Here is a 16,299-nt window from a genome sequence, read left to right on the forward strand (position 1 = left end):
CTCCAGGAGGTGACCCAGGGGTCCTCTTACCTGCTGAGTCATTTCTCTAGCCCTAAAATGTGTTCTTTTCATCAAAGTCTACTAATTTATTTTATTATTTTATTTATTTTGGGTTTTTCAAAACAGGGTTTCTCTGTTGTAGCCCTATCGGTCCTGGAACTCAATCTATAGACCTAGCTGTCCTCAAACTCAGAGACTGGTCTGTCTCTGTTAAAGGTGTGTACCACCACCACTCAGCCAAAAGTCTACTAATTTTGATGTGCTTTTGTTTACTTGTTTGTTCACTAATTCAAATGTTAATTTTTTTTCAAAACAGGGTTTCTCCGTAGTTCTTTTTTTTGGTTCTTGTCCTGGAACTAACTCTTGTAGACCAGGCTGGCCTCGAACTCACAGAGATCCGCCTGCCTCTGCTTCCCCAGTGCTGGGATTAAAGGCATGCGCCACCACCACCTGGTCAAACATTGATCTTGTCTGAAAATATTTAGACTGACTCCCCTCCCTGTAGCGTAGTCAAGGCCACACACAGCCCTTATATACCAGCTTTTAGAGTTGTAGCAACAACAGATTTCTGTTGTTGTTATTTTATTTTCAAGACAGGGTTTCTCTGTGTAGCCCTGGCTGTCCTGGAACTCGCTCTGTAGACCAGGCTGGCCTCGAACTCAGAGATCCTCCTGCCTCTGCCTCACGTGCTTCAGTGAGTGTTTCTCATCCCAGCACTCAGGAGGCAGAGGCTCCTTACCACTTCTGTACATATGTATGCATGTCACCTTGATTCTGTCCATCTGGAGAATTATGATACTTCCTTCAAAGGTTTCCTCCTCACCAGGAACTTGGCCTTGCACAGCCTGGATCCACCAGCAAAGACATCTCTCCCTGGAAAGCTAAGGAGTAGGGACTGAAGAGGTTGATGCCCCTCACCAAGTCAGTGTGCCAAGCCCCGCTGTGGTGCCAGCCTTCAGGCAGTTTTGTCATGACAGAGGCATTGAAGCTCTGTAGCCCTCTGCCCTATGGGAGTCTGGCCGTAGTCAGCTTTATGGGACCTGTGTTACTGGCTCCTCCCTCGGCATTACACCCCGCTATCCGGGCAAGCCTCGCTCCACAGGTGACAAACAGGTAAATGGGAGTGTTTGGGATTTTTTTTTATTATTATTATTCAACTGAAAGCATAGGAAGAGAAGTAACAGTATTTGGTGAGTTAGTTCGGGAACAAGCGAAGGCCTCATGAGCTACCTGAGAAGTCCCTTTCCCTTTGCCTATTGGGATCCTTGGTAGGGGGTGAAGTCCCCAGAAGGAGGTACAGGATGTCTGGGACTAGGCAGTCTTCCCAGAAAGGACAGGCAACCACATGTAAGTGGGTCACAGGAAGGGGTCCACGCTAACCCAGCCGACCTTGGGCAAGGGAGCGTGAAGACCCCACAGACTTAACTAAGCTCCAGAGGAAACTGAAGAGGGGGAGGTCCCCAGTGATGTTCCGCTTCCTGGCGGACCCTTGGGCTGACCTGGCTGTGAGCAAGCACCTGCTCTGGGGATATTCTGTGTGGTTTTGAGCTAGAGAGCCCCAGAGCAGAAACTGAAGACGTGGGTCAGCCCAGTGATCTGCCTGGAGGCGGCTGACACGGGAGCATGCTCCGAACCCAGGCTGACGCGGGAACGTGTCCGAGCCCAGGCTGCCGCAGGAGCGTGCTCTGAGCCCAGGTTGACACGGGAGCGTGCTCCGAGCCCAGGCTGATGCAGCATTGATCCGAGCCCAGAAGTCTGAGTCTTGTCTAGGCAACGCATCAAGCCACTATCTTAAAAAGGAGCCTGGCATATTGACATTCACCCATAATCCCAGAACTTGGGAAACTAGAGTGGAGGATGGAGAATCCAAAGCTAACGTGGACTATGTAGCAAAAACCCTGCTTAAATAACAGCAACAAACAGACAAACAAAAAACCTGTGAATCCTAGCCCAGCCTGGTCTACAGAGAGAGTTCTAAGCCAGGGCTACACAGAGAAACCCTGTTTCAAAAAACAAAGAAAAGAAAAGAAACAAAGAAAGTAGAGAAGGGAGGAGTACTGGCAGGTGAATCATTCCTTGCCTGCTGGGGCCTGGCTGAAGGGCAGTGGCTTAATATGGCCAGAAGAAGACAGAGAGGCCCCAGCAGAGGACTCCAGCTTCACCTTGTCCAGTACAGTCTTTTTGATAGCAGCAGGGGAGACAGTTTCCTGGTCAGCCATGGTCTGCAGCTCCCTAGAAAAGCAAGGGGACACTGGGTCTGCCTTTCTCAGAAAGGACGGTGAAGCAGCATCTTCAGTGGGCAGTGCCCAGTGGGACCCCATCCCTGGGCCTTTTACACCTGCAACCCCCCTATCTGTTATACAGCTGCACAACCATGTCTCACACCATTCAGTGACTCAGGGTCACCCTGGCTACAACATCAAGCCATCAAGATCACTCAGAACTCTTAGCCCTAAACTTTCACTGCCTATCTTGGGGCAGGATCTTGTTTCTCCTGTTTCCTCTATGGGCCGTGCTAGGTGGCTAGGTCCCACGTCTAAGCCTTGCTGTAGCAACTCGGACTTTTCTAGGCATTTGTGCTGGAAGGTGGACACTGGCCAGGAAGGCACTGCTGGCTTGCCCTGTAGACATGAACAGGACTGTGGTTCCCAGCCTCGGTTCTACCTTACGCCAACTGAGAAAACCCAGGCGCATTTCATTCAGCTCTCACCAGGCTCCTTCTGCCAACATGCTGCCGGCTTAGCTAACTCACTTAGCCTGGGAAAGCCATGAAGAAGGTGCTGGGCCAGGCCACCTAACCTTCCCAGCCACCCTTCTAGCCTAGCCCCTTCGCTATGATAGTGAAACTGAACGGAGGTTGTATTGCAGGACCAGAGGTCTACAGACCCTTTCTCACAGAGCAATGGAAGGGAGCTAGAGGCGTTGCTTTTTGTGACCCAAGGAACCTTGAAACGTCCAAAATCCTGCTCATGGCCAGGCCAGGGCTCAGAGGTATCGGCTAAGTGATTAACTCCACTAAAACCCCTGAAGCAAGGATTCTGGTGTGTGGAGCAGGTGGCTGGGGAGTGGGCGATAGCAGGACCTACCGCGTGCGGATGCAGGAGGCCTCCACAGCATTAATAAGCAGGGAGCGGAAGCCCCCACTCTCCAGGACATGCAAAGCATGGATGGTGGCCCCACCGGGAGAGCAGACATTGTCCTTGAGCTGGCCTGGATGCTGTTCTGAGTCCAAAAGCATCTTAGCTGCCCCCTGTGACAAGAAAGGGGCATATGGCAGTCGGGCCCCTGATTACCTGCTTCTACAAAGTACAGCCCTCAGCCACCAAAGCACTGCTAACTCCCCACTCATATGTCCCCAGGACACCAATTTTGGATTTAGTAAGAAACACCTCCCACAAGTATTTCAAAACACTGACCAGGAGGGCCTGGGCCCCCAGGCGGACAGCCAGGCGCCTTGGAAGCCCCATTTTCACACCACCGTCAGCAAGAGCATCCAGGGCCGTGAAAGCCTGTGGGGAGATGCATTCTCAGCCACTGCCCTTCCTCTTCTCTGGGACCCAGAACAGGGCTCAGCAGACACAGAGGTACACAGAGGCCCTGGAAACCGCCCACAGCCCCGACCACCCCCCCATCTGTCCAGTTCTCACATAGGCAGGGCCACTGCCACTGAGCCCGGTGACAGCATCGATGAGATCTTCCTCCACCTCGGTACAGAAGCCCACACTGCTCATCAGCTGCTCCACGAGCCTGCCATCCTCCACCTGAGCGTGAGTGCCTGTGGCATACACAGTGACACCCTCCCTCACCACCACTGGGGTGTTGGTCATACAGCGAATGACTTTGGGAGCTGGCTGGAACGCTGTCAGCTTCTGGAAGAGAAACCAGCTCTCTTACTCTGGCCTTGGCTATCTGCGCTCACCCCAGGCATGGAAGCAAGTGTGGACCTGCTTCCTCAGCTGAACATTTCCCGAGGTCTTGCTGTGGCCTGGGCTGCTATGCCCTGTGAGCAGGTAAAGAAGCCAGACCCGCAGAGCAGAGCTCCCGACCACACCCTCCCCAAAGCCCGATGGAGCCGGGGTCGATGGCACCCACCTTTTCAATGGAGCTGATGGTGACACCTGCCGCACAGGACACCACAATGTGCCTGTCCTCGATGTTAGCACCGATCTCGTCCAGGATGAAGGGGATGATGTGTGGCTTCACCGCCAGGAAGAGCACATCGCTGTGGTGCACTGTCTCTTTGTTGTGGGATGTCAGGTTCACCCCTATCCTCTGCAGGAATGCAAGGGGACTCAGCTTGCCTCATGGGCTGTCTACCCACAAAGCCGAGAGCCCTGAGCCGAGAGAAGCCCAAAGGCTGCTGGGCTGTGGTGCACTGTCTCTTTGTTGCGGGATGTCAGGTTCACCCCTATCCTCTGCAGGAATGCAAGGGGACTCAGCTTGCCTCATGGGCTGTCTACCCACAAAGCCGAGAGCCTTGAGCCGAGAGAAGCCCAAAGGCTGCTGGGCTGTGGTGCCAGCTGGGTTGGGGGTCAAAACCCACTCAGCTGTCCTTACCCAGACATGGAAAAGGCACTAGGCTCTGGAATGTTCCCCTTTGAAGCCAAAAAGCCTTCTAAACCGCAGCTCAGCCCATCCTACATGAGGCTACAATGGCTGCGGTCTCTGCAGCTGCCTACCTTCCAGAGGTGGATGGGGATCTCAAGCCAGGAGCCTGACCCCCACGTCTTTGGCCTGCAATCCTGACTGAGCCATAGCAAACAGAAGCTGTACTCACCACCACCCCTGGTCCATTATCTGGTCTCAGGGCTGCCTGGCCATCTGCAGGCTCCTTTAACCCCTACCTAGGCAATCCCATTCTAGACCAACACCCTCTTCTACCAGCTGCATTCACGACAGGGCAGGGAGGCAGCATCTGGAGATTCCTTATGGCAGGTTTGCTTCTCCCACTGGAGTGGGGGGGGGCTCCAGCTGCTCCCCACTCTGGCCCTCACCCTTAACCCTAGACCCTAACCGTAACTAGACCCTAACCGTAAGAGAGTCAGACTTCCTATCTGCGTCCACCTGGCACCTACCCGGAGGGCAGAGACCGTGGATTGGTCCATATCCGGGGAGCTGGCCATTATCTTGTGAGCAGCCAGAACACCTGAAAGGGACAGAATTCCTCCCTCAAGGCTGGTTCTAGCCTCTCTGCCCTGCATCCTTAGAAAGGAGACAGCAGAGAAACACTCCTCACCCCCATTAGGACAGCAACCCCAAACATATGGCGCCTGACAGTTCCCAAAAGACTGAGGCCACTAACCCAGACACTCCACGTTAGCACCCTCCCTGGCCCCAGAGGAATCTACCTGCTGCTGTGAAGCCCTTGGCTAGGGCAAAAGCCAGTTGCCCTGCCCCGATGAAACCCACGCTCATGTCCGGAGGTCCAGCACCCACAACCTTCACAGCTACTCCGACCCTGCTGGGCAGCTGCAAACTGGATGGAATGCAAGAAGTTGGGTGGGCAGAACCAGGTCTGGCCGCTCCCGGCAGCCAGGTGCTCCCCCACTCCCATATCCCCCTACCTAATTTTTTGTTACTCCTCTGCTGCCCGAGCTAAGAGTTGTTTCAATTCCCCCACACCCCGTAATACAACCACTTGCTGACCAGAGACAGGAGTCCTGGCCTGCAGCTGAAGGTTCTGACCCCTCTGAAAAGGGCTCAGGGACCTGCAAACGAAGCGACAGATTGTAGGGAAGGGCCCCGGAATCAAGAGTACCCTCAACATCCAAGTCCCGAGTCCGCTTCCAGCTTGGGTCCCAGAAGCCCTATCCCCGAAGCATTCATTACAGAAGTCCCATCGCCGCAGCCCGGAATCCCACTACCCTCAGCGTAGCTACCTGAGCTAAGCTACACCAGCGAGTACCGAGTCCTCTGTATCTGCCACGCGGCACCCACGCCCACCAGCCCCGCCCTCCCTCCATTTTAGCCAATGCGCGGTGCGGCCTCCGGGAGCTAGCCAATCCAGAGCTGCAACTGGAGCCTTGTGCATTGCATCATCCACACGCCTCCCCGCTCCCTCAGTGAAGTGGGTTGTAGTTGCGAATACAGATCAGTACCCCAAAAGTCACGGATCCCCTCCTCTATCTCATTGCAAGTGTTCATTTGAAAGCTGGGCGTCCGCTGCAGCCACAGACCCATTACTTCCCGAACCTCCTCCTTCCTATAGTGCCCCAGCTGCCCAGCCACGGGTTTTAGGGATATTGTGCTCTGGGCATCCACAACCCCCAGAGGTGCTCAGGGTCCATCTGCTGGTCTCAAAGCTGCATAGCAGTCTGGGGTTCCCCAAACTCTACCAAAGTATGCATGACCCATCATACCAAAGTATGGCGCCCATCACCTCCTCCCCCATTAGACATTGCTTATTTTTTTTCCTGTTGTGTTTGTTGCCTTAGATGAAGACAAACTGCTTTAGAAAGTAATTTCAAAATCATTAGGGAGTCTCTAGCCTGCAAAGTTTGGATTTTCATCCCTTCTTGTTGCTCATAATGACCACCCACCAAACTAGAAGACTACCCAGTGGTAAGGTCTGGATGGCCGGTTCGGCACTCACCCTCTTAAGAAAAGGCTGGAACAACTATGCCGAGTTGACAGCTCAAACCTATGCACAAAGCCTAGAAGTTCGGTTTTCCAAACTCAGCTCCGTGTTTCATTCAGACTTTCCAGGGTTGGAGAGATGGCTCAGCACATTTGTTGCGCCCGGTGGTGGTGGCACAGGCCTTTAATCCTGGCACTCGGGGAGCAGAGGCAGGCAGATCTCTGTGAGTTCGAGGCCAGCCTGGTCTACAGAGCAAGTTCCAGAATAGGCTCCAAAGCTACAGAGAAACCCTATCTTGAAAAACAACAACAACAACAATGACAACAAAAACAACAAACAAACAAACATAAAAAGAACATTTGTTGCCCTTGCAGGCCCTTGCAGAGGACCTGGATTGTGTTCCCAGCATCCATAAGGCAACTAACACCACCCAGATTTCCTTTTAAAGGGCATCTGACGTTTCCTTTGCACTCCTCAGTCACCAGGTATGCAAGTCTGTACATGTATATGTGCAAAAATAGTTATACACATAAAGTAAACTAAAAAAATTTAAACGGATGCTTTCCTCCAAAGAAAGACACTTCTGTAGTCTAGAGAACTTGCTCTGTAGTTCAGGCTGGCCTCGAACTCAGAGAACCTCCTGCCTCTGCCTCCTGAGTGCTGGGATTAAAGGCGTGAGCAAGACGGGTCTCTCCTGTTTTCCTCTTAGTCCTCTTCTCCTCTGCCTTCCCCCCGGAACTCTGAAATTTAGGGTGGATGTGATGCTGAGAACAGAAGGGCTACTGAACAGCAAGAACACTGGGGATTTAGAGACAGATACCATGTTTCAGAATTTTAGCTAGTGAAAAAATGAAAGGGGACCCCCCCCCCAAGAAAAACCAGTGAAACTTGGTGAGGTATCACATACCTGTAATCCCAGCACTAGGGAAGCAGAGGCAGGAGGATGTCCAGTGGCAGGCCAGCCTGGGTTACATTGTGAAACCCTATCTCAAGGGAAAAAGGAAAACAAGAAAGGCCATTGTTAAGTTGCTTTGAAAGCCTAACAACTCGACCACCTGAGCTGGTTCTCCCGAACACATATGGTAGAAGAACTAAGTCCACAAAGTTTTCTTCTCACCTCCACGCACACACTGTGGTGTCCCCCATCATACATGTATAATATAATAAATAAAAAAGAAAAGAGGAAGAAGCAGGAGGGTCTCCCTCTAGACAGGAGGTGCGTGGCTGTCGTGTTCCTTTATCGCTTTGTTCCCTGATGATGTGACCTTCTGTTGTTCGATGCTTTCATCGTTCAGGGCCCCTGCAGGCCCAGAAGCTACCTAAGCTTGCCCATCCAAGTAAGACATTGGTCCCAACTCAGTTTTTGGCTGACCCAAATATTCCTTCTCCAGAAAGGACCACACAGTACCACACAAGGCTGACTCATAGGCCCGAGTCTAACTGCTCTTGGATCCACCATCCAGAGAGTACAGCAGTCCCTTTACCCTTCTGATCTGGGCCCTGAAGACCTCAGCATGGAGCTCTGGGTGCCTCTAGGAATGAAGAGAAGGAGCCAACATTGACCTTCCTTCTTTGCGTTTGGTCTTCTGAGTCACCCTGAATGGCCCCCTTTTCAGAAGGCCCAGATAAGGCCACACCTTGCCTTTATCCCAGGATCCAGGGAACCCCCAAGGACTCCCCCTCCCTCTCAATGACCTGGTTTAGACCTTTTCTCAGAGTATGCAACAAGGAGGTTGCTTAAGGCCGGGCAGTGGTGGCGCACGCCTTTAATCCCAGCACTTGGGAGGCAGAGGCAGGTGGATCTCTGTGAGTTCGAGACCAGCCTGGTCTACAAGAGCTAGTTCCAGGACAGTCTCCAAAACCACAGAGAAACCCTGTCTCGAAAAACCAAAAAAAAAAAAAAAAAAAAAAAAAAAAAAAAGGAGGTTGCTTAAGTGGTGCGATCTACCATAGCCCTTAAGACTCGAGTGGGCTTGTGTGGATACTCAGCAAAGGTAGAAGGCAAGGTCTAAACATTCACCTTTTATTCCCTGTTGGAGGACCGGGGGGACAGTCAGTTAACGAACTGAAGGGCTTCCCATGGTTAATCCAGTCCGGGCTCTTCCACAGGAGAAGCTGAGTCTAGAGTGGAGGATGCCAGCACGTTCTGGCGTTCAGGAGCAACCGGCTAACAAGATGCTTAAGTGGAGGGCCTGTGACCAGGCTCCATGACCCAGTGGCTACACCAAGATGGTTCTTCTCTGTGAGTCAATGCTGCCAACCAAGCCAGCCTGCCATGGTAGGCTCTGCAGAGGCTTCTGGGCCACAGTCTGCGTTGGGTGTATGGGGAAAAGCTCCATCTTCTTTTCACAGTGATTCTGGTGTTGACCTTTGACATAAGGCCACCTGAGAACCACAGCACAGTCTTTTCTCTGTTAAAAAAAAAAAAAAGGAAGCCGGGCGGTGGTGGCGCACGCCTTTAATCCCAGCACTCGGGAGGCAGAGGCAGGCGGATCTCTGTGAGTTCGAGACCAGCCTGGTCTACAAGAGCTAGTGCCAGGACAGGCTCCAAAGCTACAGAGAAACCCTGTCTCAAAAAACTAAAAAAAAAAAAAAAAAGGCTGAGCCCCTTGGGATACTCCTGGACACAGGTGAGGTCCATCCTTGCTGCCAGGTTTCTCTACAAACGATCACAACCATCCTGAAGGAGACTCCTGGGGTTCTAGAAACTTCCCCTTCAGACAAACAGAAGGTTCCAGCTCCAGCGTTCCTTCCAATGGCCGGACGCTGCTGTCCTTGGCTTGGTTTTTACCCATTTCGACCTCAGGAAACTGCCCGAGTTCTAACTGGTAGTACCCCAGCTATGCACTATCTCAAGACACTGATACCTGCCCACCTTGAAGTTCTTCCAGCTTCACGGTACCCATCTGTAAAACGAAATACAATCGCCTCTGCTCCAAAAGTTCCCATACGGTACCACGACTATCACCAGACCCAAGGACAGTCAGGAACCTGAGAAATAGACAAGAGATGGAGACAGAGACAGGAAGAACGAGAGCCCATTAGCTATCCCTCGTCCCTGCTCAAGGCTTCCTGCTCCTCTGTCCTTCCTCTTTGCTTCTCTTAGCGCTGCCAGACTTTCCTGAGCCCCCAACCTCCCTCTTGTCTCCCATGTCTTAGTTCATCTTGATAGCCAGAGAGAGGATCCCGATGGATGGGCCAGGCTACAAGACGGGCACAAAACGGATCCTCTGGGAGTAGGCTAGGTCGACGATATAAAGGAGCAGGTTGACGTAGGTGAAAATAGCTACCACTAGCTGGCTGTCCCAGGGGCAGCTGCCTCGGAGGCAGTCGGGGGGCCGTCCTGGCTCTCCGTACTTGGGGTCAAAACAGAAGACGGGCCAGATGACGGCGGCACTGAGGTACAGGAGCACGGCCAGGAAGGTGTACACAACCACGAGGCGGTCAAATGGGCATCCCAGGCCCCCTGTGTGTCCCATCACACTCAGGGCCACCACAGCCACGGTGGCCATGAAGCACAGGCTGTAGACAGCCACGCACCACTGTGTGGCCACGTAGCGCTCATAGCGACTGTCATGAACAAGTGCCCCAAAGATGATACACGCTACAAAGGCCTGGACGATCTTAAGGAGTCCGGACACGGTAGCCATGTAGCTGGCTACCTGACCTGGCCGTGCCCGCGTCAGGGCCACTTCAGCAGCATAGGCCAGGAAGAGGAGTCCTGCGAAGACGCTGGCTGCCAGGCGGAAGTTTCTGGCCATGCATCCGGCAGGCTCCTGTGGGCACTCCAGTCGGGTGAAGTACAGAGGGTAGATGACCGCAGCCGTGGCGCACAGCAGAGTCGCCAACATGGCAAAGGCTGCTGTGAAGTTGCCCCAGGAAAGGCGCAGGCAGCTGTGGAGCTTCGTGAACTCACAGGCTACTACCAGGACGGAGAGGGCAAAACAGAAGCCCCAAGCAGCCATGCAGAAAGTGCCCTGGACACCCCCAAAACCACCTCGGTGAGCAACCAAACTGAAGGTTGTACAGCCAAAGGCCAGCTGCAGCACTCGGGCTGTCCCTACCGGGGAGGTCACAGCGCCCAAGTGCAGGTACGCACCCCCTGGGGGCTCCATGGTGCTGCCCATCAGGCTCTGACACGGGGCCCAGCGGCCCCTGGGGTCTGCAGCTGAGAGACCTCTGTCCTCTGCGGCGATGGCAATGGCAAGTGCTGGCTGTCTGCAGTGGCAGTGTTAACAGTGACATTGCAGCAGATCAGCCGCTCTGCTGTCTGTGTTGGGAGCCCTCCCCCAGCGCTATAAATAAACGGTTTGATCAGAGCCCCGGAATAGCAGCCTGCATCCTGGTTCCCATTCTGGAGGGACATCTGACCCCGGCATCCCACGAAGATTCTCTGTTAGGACTATTAGTTAGGCTCCGGATGCTAGACACCCACCTCCTGCCTCCCGAAGCACCTGCATCTGTCCGTCTCGGTCAGTACAGTGTGGGGGAGGGGCTGGGCGAGAACCGGGTGGGGGTGCTTTTCCTCCGGGGGTTCACAGCTAGGGTATCAAGCAACCTCTGGGTGTGGTATGCTAGGGAAAGGGTACAGAGAGGTGGAGAAACAGCGGGAGGCTCTAGAAAACGTAGGAGGCTTTGTTTTACTGTTCTTTTACTGTTGTATTATAGGCTGGTGTCACCTGGCCTGCCTCGATTCTCCTTTTTTTTTTTTTTCCAGAGAGGTTTTTAAGAAAAAAATGAGAAAGAACTTTTGAGAGTACGGGGGTGGGGGGCTCCAAAGAAGAAATACTTCAACAACTCTGCCTTTGTTTGCTTTACATTTGTTTATTTATTTATTTTGGGGACAGGGTCTCCTGCAGCCCAGGCTAACTTCACATTCACTAAGTAGTTGAGGATAACCCTGAACTTTTTATTTAATTAAAAAAATCAGACTTACTTATCTTTATTTTTAAATTTAATTAATTAATTGATTAGTTAATTAATTAATTTTGGTTTTTCAGGACAGAGTTTCTCTGTGGAGCTTTGGAACCTGTCCTGGAATTTGTTCTATAGACCAGGCTGGCCTCGAACTCACAGAGATCCACCTGCCTCTGCTTCCTGAGTGCTAGGATTGAAAGCGTGCACCACCACTGCCTGGCTCTATTTTTATTTTTTTTTTTTTTTTTTTTTTTTTTTTTTTTTTTGGTTTTTTTCGAGACAGGGTTTCTCTGTGGTTTTGGAGCCTGTCCTGGAACTAGCTCTTGTAGACCAGGCTGGTCTCGAACTCACAGAGATCCGCCTGCCTCTGCCTCCCGAGTGCTGGGATTAAAGGCGTGCGCCACCACCGCCCGGCCTATTTTTATTTTTTTAATAATTTACTTTTATAGCCGGGCAGTGGTGGCGCACGCCTTTAATCCCAGCACTCGGGAGGCAGAGGCAGGCGGATCTCTGTGAGTTCGAGACCAGCCTGGTCTACAAGAGCTAGTTCCAGGACAGGCTCCAAAACCACAGAGAAACCCTGTCTCGAAAAACCAAAAAAAAAAAAATTTACTTTTATTTTAAGTGTATTGGTGTTTTTCCTGCACGCATGTCTGTGTGAGGGTACCGATTCCCTGGAACTGGAGTTACAGGCAGTTGTGAGCTGCCATGTGGCTGCTGGGAATTGAACCCTTGTCCTCTGGAAGAGCAGTCAGTGCTCTTAACCACTGAGCCATCTCTCCAGCCCCATTTCATTTTATTTTATGTGTATGAGTGTTTTGCCTGTATGTATGTGCACCTTTTGTGAGCCTATGGATGATTATAAGCCACCTTGTGGGTCCTGGTAACTGAACTTATGTCCTCTGCAAGAACAGCAAATGCCCTTAACCACTGAGCCATCTCTCCAGTACCTGAACTTCTCTGTCTAATATTTATTTATTTGTTTTATATGCATAAGTGTTTTGCCTACATGTATGTATGTGCACCATGTACACGAATAGTGTCTGTGGAGGTGAGAAGGCGTGGGATCCCCTGAAACTGCAGCTATGGATTGTTGGGAACAGCCTACAACATGGGTGCTGGGAATAGAACCCAGAGATTCTCTGTGAAAGCAACAAGCACTCTTAACCGCTGAGCCATCTCCGAAGCCGGATCTTGAGACACTTCAACTCCTCTTCTCCTTCTCCTCTTCTTTTTTTAAAAACATTTTTAATATTTATTTATTATGTATACAATATTCTGTCTGTGTTTATACCTGCAGGCCAGAAGAGGGCACCAGATCTCATTACAGATGGTTGTGAGCCACTATGTGGTTGCTGGGAATTGAACTCAGGACCTTTGGAAGAGCAAGCAATGCTCTTAAACTCTGAGCCATCTCTCCAGCCCCTCCTCCTCCTCCTCCTTCTCCTTTCCTTCTTCCTCTTCTCCTCCTCTTCTTTTTCTTCTTTCCTTTCAGACAGGATCTCTCTATGTAGCTCTGGCTGTCCTGTAACTCACTGTGTAGACCAGGCTGGCCTTGAACCTACAGAGATCTGGTGTACTTCTGCAGTGCTGGAATAAAGGGATGGACCACACACACCTGGCTAAGATTTCTTTATTTTTATTTTATGTCTGTGAGTGTTTTGCCTGCCTGCATATATTTGTACCAGGACTGTGAGCTGACATGTGGGTGCTAGGACCCAGACCCAGGTCGTCTGGAAGAGCAGTCAGGGCTCTTGACTGCTCCTCTTTTTAAGTTTTTTCTTTGTGGAAAAATAATTATGACAACAGAATGGTGCCTGTTCGAGTTCAGTCAGCAGAGTAAGCGAGAAGGAACAATCCAACCTTTGTACCCAGAGTCGATCACGTTAATATCTACTGAGAGATCTTCGTAGACCTCTCTTCAGCTTATAAGTGGAAAGCATCAGATCTACAGAAGAGTCAAAACCAGAGCAAACCAGTACCTCTGCGCCTTTCACCTAGGATCAAGATTGAGTCTCTTTGTTTTTGCAGTTGTAGGCGGAATCGCGGGCCTCAGCAATACCAGGCAAGTGCTCTCCTGCTGAACTCCACAGTCCGCAGAACGGTTCATACTTGGTGGTTTGCTTTCGTAATTAATTAATACTGCTAATATAGCCACAGGCTATGCCCCGGAGAAGTCACTCAAAAGTTTCTGGACAGAGGGTTGGAGAGATATCTCAACAGTTCAGAGTTCCTCTTGCTCTTACAGAAGATGGGGATTTGGGTCCCAGTACCCACACAGCTGCCTGCAACTTTCTGTAATTCTGGTCCTGGGAATTCCAACGGTCTTTTCTGGCCTCTGCTGGCACCAGACACACACATGGGGCATAGAGATAACTGTAGGCAAAGCACCCATACATATAAAATACAAATAGATAAAACAGCCAGGCCATGGTGGCGCACGCCTTTAATCCCAGCACTTGGGAGGCAGAAGCAGGTGGATCTTTGTGAATTCGAGGCCAGCCTGGTCTACAAGAGCTAGTTCCAGGACAGGCTCCAAAGCAACACAGAGAAACCGTGTCTTGAAAACCAAGAAAGAAAGAAAGAAAGAAAGAAAGAAAGAAAGATCTATTAAAAAACAAAAACAAACAAAACGGTTCAGGACAATCACTTGAAACACACTGGTGCTCAAGCTCCTCACTTATTCTCAGGGTATACTGTGTAGCTTTTTACGCATGTCTATCCAGACCTGATCAGGAATTAGGCTCTGCACAGGACTGCAGTGGCTCATCGTACTTTATCTGGGGTGGGACGCCCCCATCTTGTGCTTGGCGACTGTTGTGGGGTATTTACCAAAGGAGACTGCTCAGACATGGGCTTAAGCCAATAGCAAGTCTTTATTAGCCAGTCAGCAACTACACTGGATATTCAGGACTCCAGAGTAGCCCTGAACCCTCCTCAGGGTGAGCTTTTAAGCACAAAAACCATGTCCTGGGTCGACATGTTCAGTTACCAAGAAAAGTTAGCCAGAATCAGAGCTAGGGAAGCCGAAAAGCAAGGCTAGTGTATTTAGAGACTTTCCCAGAACTGTGGCTTTGATGGATTAGGTCTTGGTTTTCATTTTTGGCAGGTGGTGTTGTCTATGTGCTGAGTTTTAGAGCACAGAAAACACTTACATGGTGGAGTACAAAGATCTGGGGGCCTACAGAGGTCTGGGGCCCTGTTACAGACACACCAGTGTTTTCAAGAGTCTAAGCCAAGGGTTTGGTGGTGGAGTGTCCTCCAGTGTGTACCGTAGGAATGTTTCCCCATGATTCAATTCCAAGCTAAAAGCCTCTGGTAGGAAGACCAAGGAGGGAACACCATACATGGCTGAATATCTGGATCACAGGGAGGTCAGCCATAAGGATAAACGGGGTAATCCTATTTATGCATCCGCCTATTACCCAACAGTCTTTGCAGGATTCTTAGCATCATGGAGACACACTGATCACCAGATCTAAGGTACTTGTTTCTGAGATTTCTAAACACACCATGTGTTACTGAGATGCAGTGTTCACCTAGGTCTTCAGGCCTTTTTTATTTTATTTTTGGTTTTTCGAGACAGGGTTTCTCTGTAGCTTTGGAGCCTGTCCTGGAACTAGCTCTTGTAGACCAGGTTGGCCTCGAACACAGAGATTCACCTGTCTCTGCCTCCTGAGTGCTAGGATTAAAGCTGTGTGCCACCACTGCCTAGCTCAGGCCTTTTTAATATATATATATATATATATATATATATATATATATGGAATTTATTTATTAGAGTGTCTTACAAACTGGGATCCAGCTAGCTCAACAATGACTGTCCACCAACAGAAAGTCTAAGAATCCAGGCTGAATGTCTCTCCTGGTCTTTAGTATACACCAGAATCCACAGGGTTTCTCTGTGTAATAGTCCTAGCTGTCCTGGAACTAACTCTTGTAGACCAGGCTGGCCTCGAACTCATAGAGATCCACCTGCCTCTTTCTCCTGAGTGCTAGGATTAGAGGTGTGCACCACCACCGCCTGGCTACACCAGAATCCTGAAGAAATGATTTCCAAGCCTACTTGCCAGTGAAGAGTGAGGGTAAACAGGCAGAGAGAATGAGTTTCCTTCCTCCAAATCCTTTATCGAGGCTTCCACCAGAAGGTGTGGCCCAGAAGGAAGGTGGCTCTTCCCACCTCAAAGGATACGGATTAAAATTGGACCTTCCCACTTACAATGATTTCATTAAGAACAAATTCCCAGCCGGACGATGGTGGCGCACGCCTTTAATCCCAGAACCCGGGAGGCAGAGACAGGCAGATCTCTGTGAGTTTGAGGCTAGCCTGGTCTATAGACCAAGTTCCAGGACAGGCTCCAAAGCAAGCAAGGAAGAAAGAAAGAAAGAAAGAAAGAAAGGAAGGAAGGAAGGGAAAAAGAAAAGGAAAAAGAAAGAAAAAGAAAAACCCTCCCAGGTGTACCCAGCCACTTGAGTTTTAGCTAATTCCAGGTGTAGTCAAGTTGACAACCTCGCAGGTCATGTGTACCTTTTGCATGCAGCCACTTTGGAAGCGAGAAGAGGGCATGAGATTTTGAAACTGGCAGTTTTGAGTAACCACGTGGGTGCAGGGAATCCAACACTGGTCCTCTGGAAGAGGAGCAAGGGCTCTTAACTGCTGAGTCATCGCTCCAGGCTCTAGTGTGGGATCTCACTAGGCATTTTTCCAGTTCACTTTGTTTTTGTCTTGAGACAGGATTTCTCTGTGTATCCCTGACTGTTCTGAAACTCGCTTTGTAAACCAGGCTAGCCTGGAACTCATGGAG

General features: G+C 50.7%; 2 protein-coding genes across 3 annotated transcripts; both read right to left on the reverse strand.

Moving 5' to 3' along the window:
• Window positions 1-1,124: 1,124 nt before the first annotated feature.
• LOC121444629 (pyrroline-5-carboxylate reductase 1, mitochondrial) lies at window positions 1,125-5,943 on the reverse strand. 2 transcript variants are annotated; one of them, XM_041646516.1, is made up of 8 exons: window positions 5,880-5,943; window positions 5,349-5,476; window positions 5,076-5,146; window positions 4,093-4,272; window positions 3,648-3,869; window positions 3,417-3,509; window positions 3,087-3,250; window positions 1,125-2,232 (listed from the first exon to the last, which is right to left on the reverse strand). In XM_041646516.1, the coding sequence occupies exons 2-8, from the start codon at window positions 5,413-5,415 to the stop codon at window positions 2,070-2,072; spliced, it is 960 nt and encodes a 319-aa protein (XP_041502450.1). In that variant the 5' UTR covers window positions 5,416-5,476; window positions 5,880-5,943; the 3' UTR covers window positions 1,125-2,069. The 2 variants fall into 2 exon arrangements, with proteins under 2 accessions (XP_041502450.1, XP_041502449.1); XM_041646515.1 differs by having other exon boundaries at window positions 5,759-5,889.
• Window positions 5,944-8,586: 2,643 nt separating this feature from the next.
• On the reverse strand, window positions 8,587-11,268 carry LOC121444639 (myeloid-associated differentiation marker-like protein 2). Its single transcript, XM_041646531.1, has 2 exons — window positions 9,453-11,268; window positions 8,587-8,988 (listed from the first exon to the last, which is right to left on the reverse strand). Exon 1 carries the CDS (start codon window positions 10,702-10,704, stop codon window positions 9,781-9,783), a length of 924 nt encoding a protein of 307 aa, XP_041502465.1. The 5' UTR covers window positions 10,705-11,268; the 3' UTR covers window positions 8,587-8,988; window positions 9,453-9,780.
• Between the last annotated feature and the right edge of the window lie 5,031 nt (window positions 11,269-16,299).

Source organism: Microtus oregoni, unplaced genomic scaffold, assembly GCF_018167655.1.
Source record: "Microtus oregoni isolate MIOR12 unplaced genomic scaffold, Mior012 000134F_ref0000037, whole genome shotgun sequence".
NCBI lineage: Eukaryota > Metazoa > Chordata > Mammalia > Rodentia > Cricetidae > Microtus > Microtus oregoni.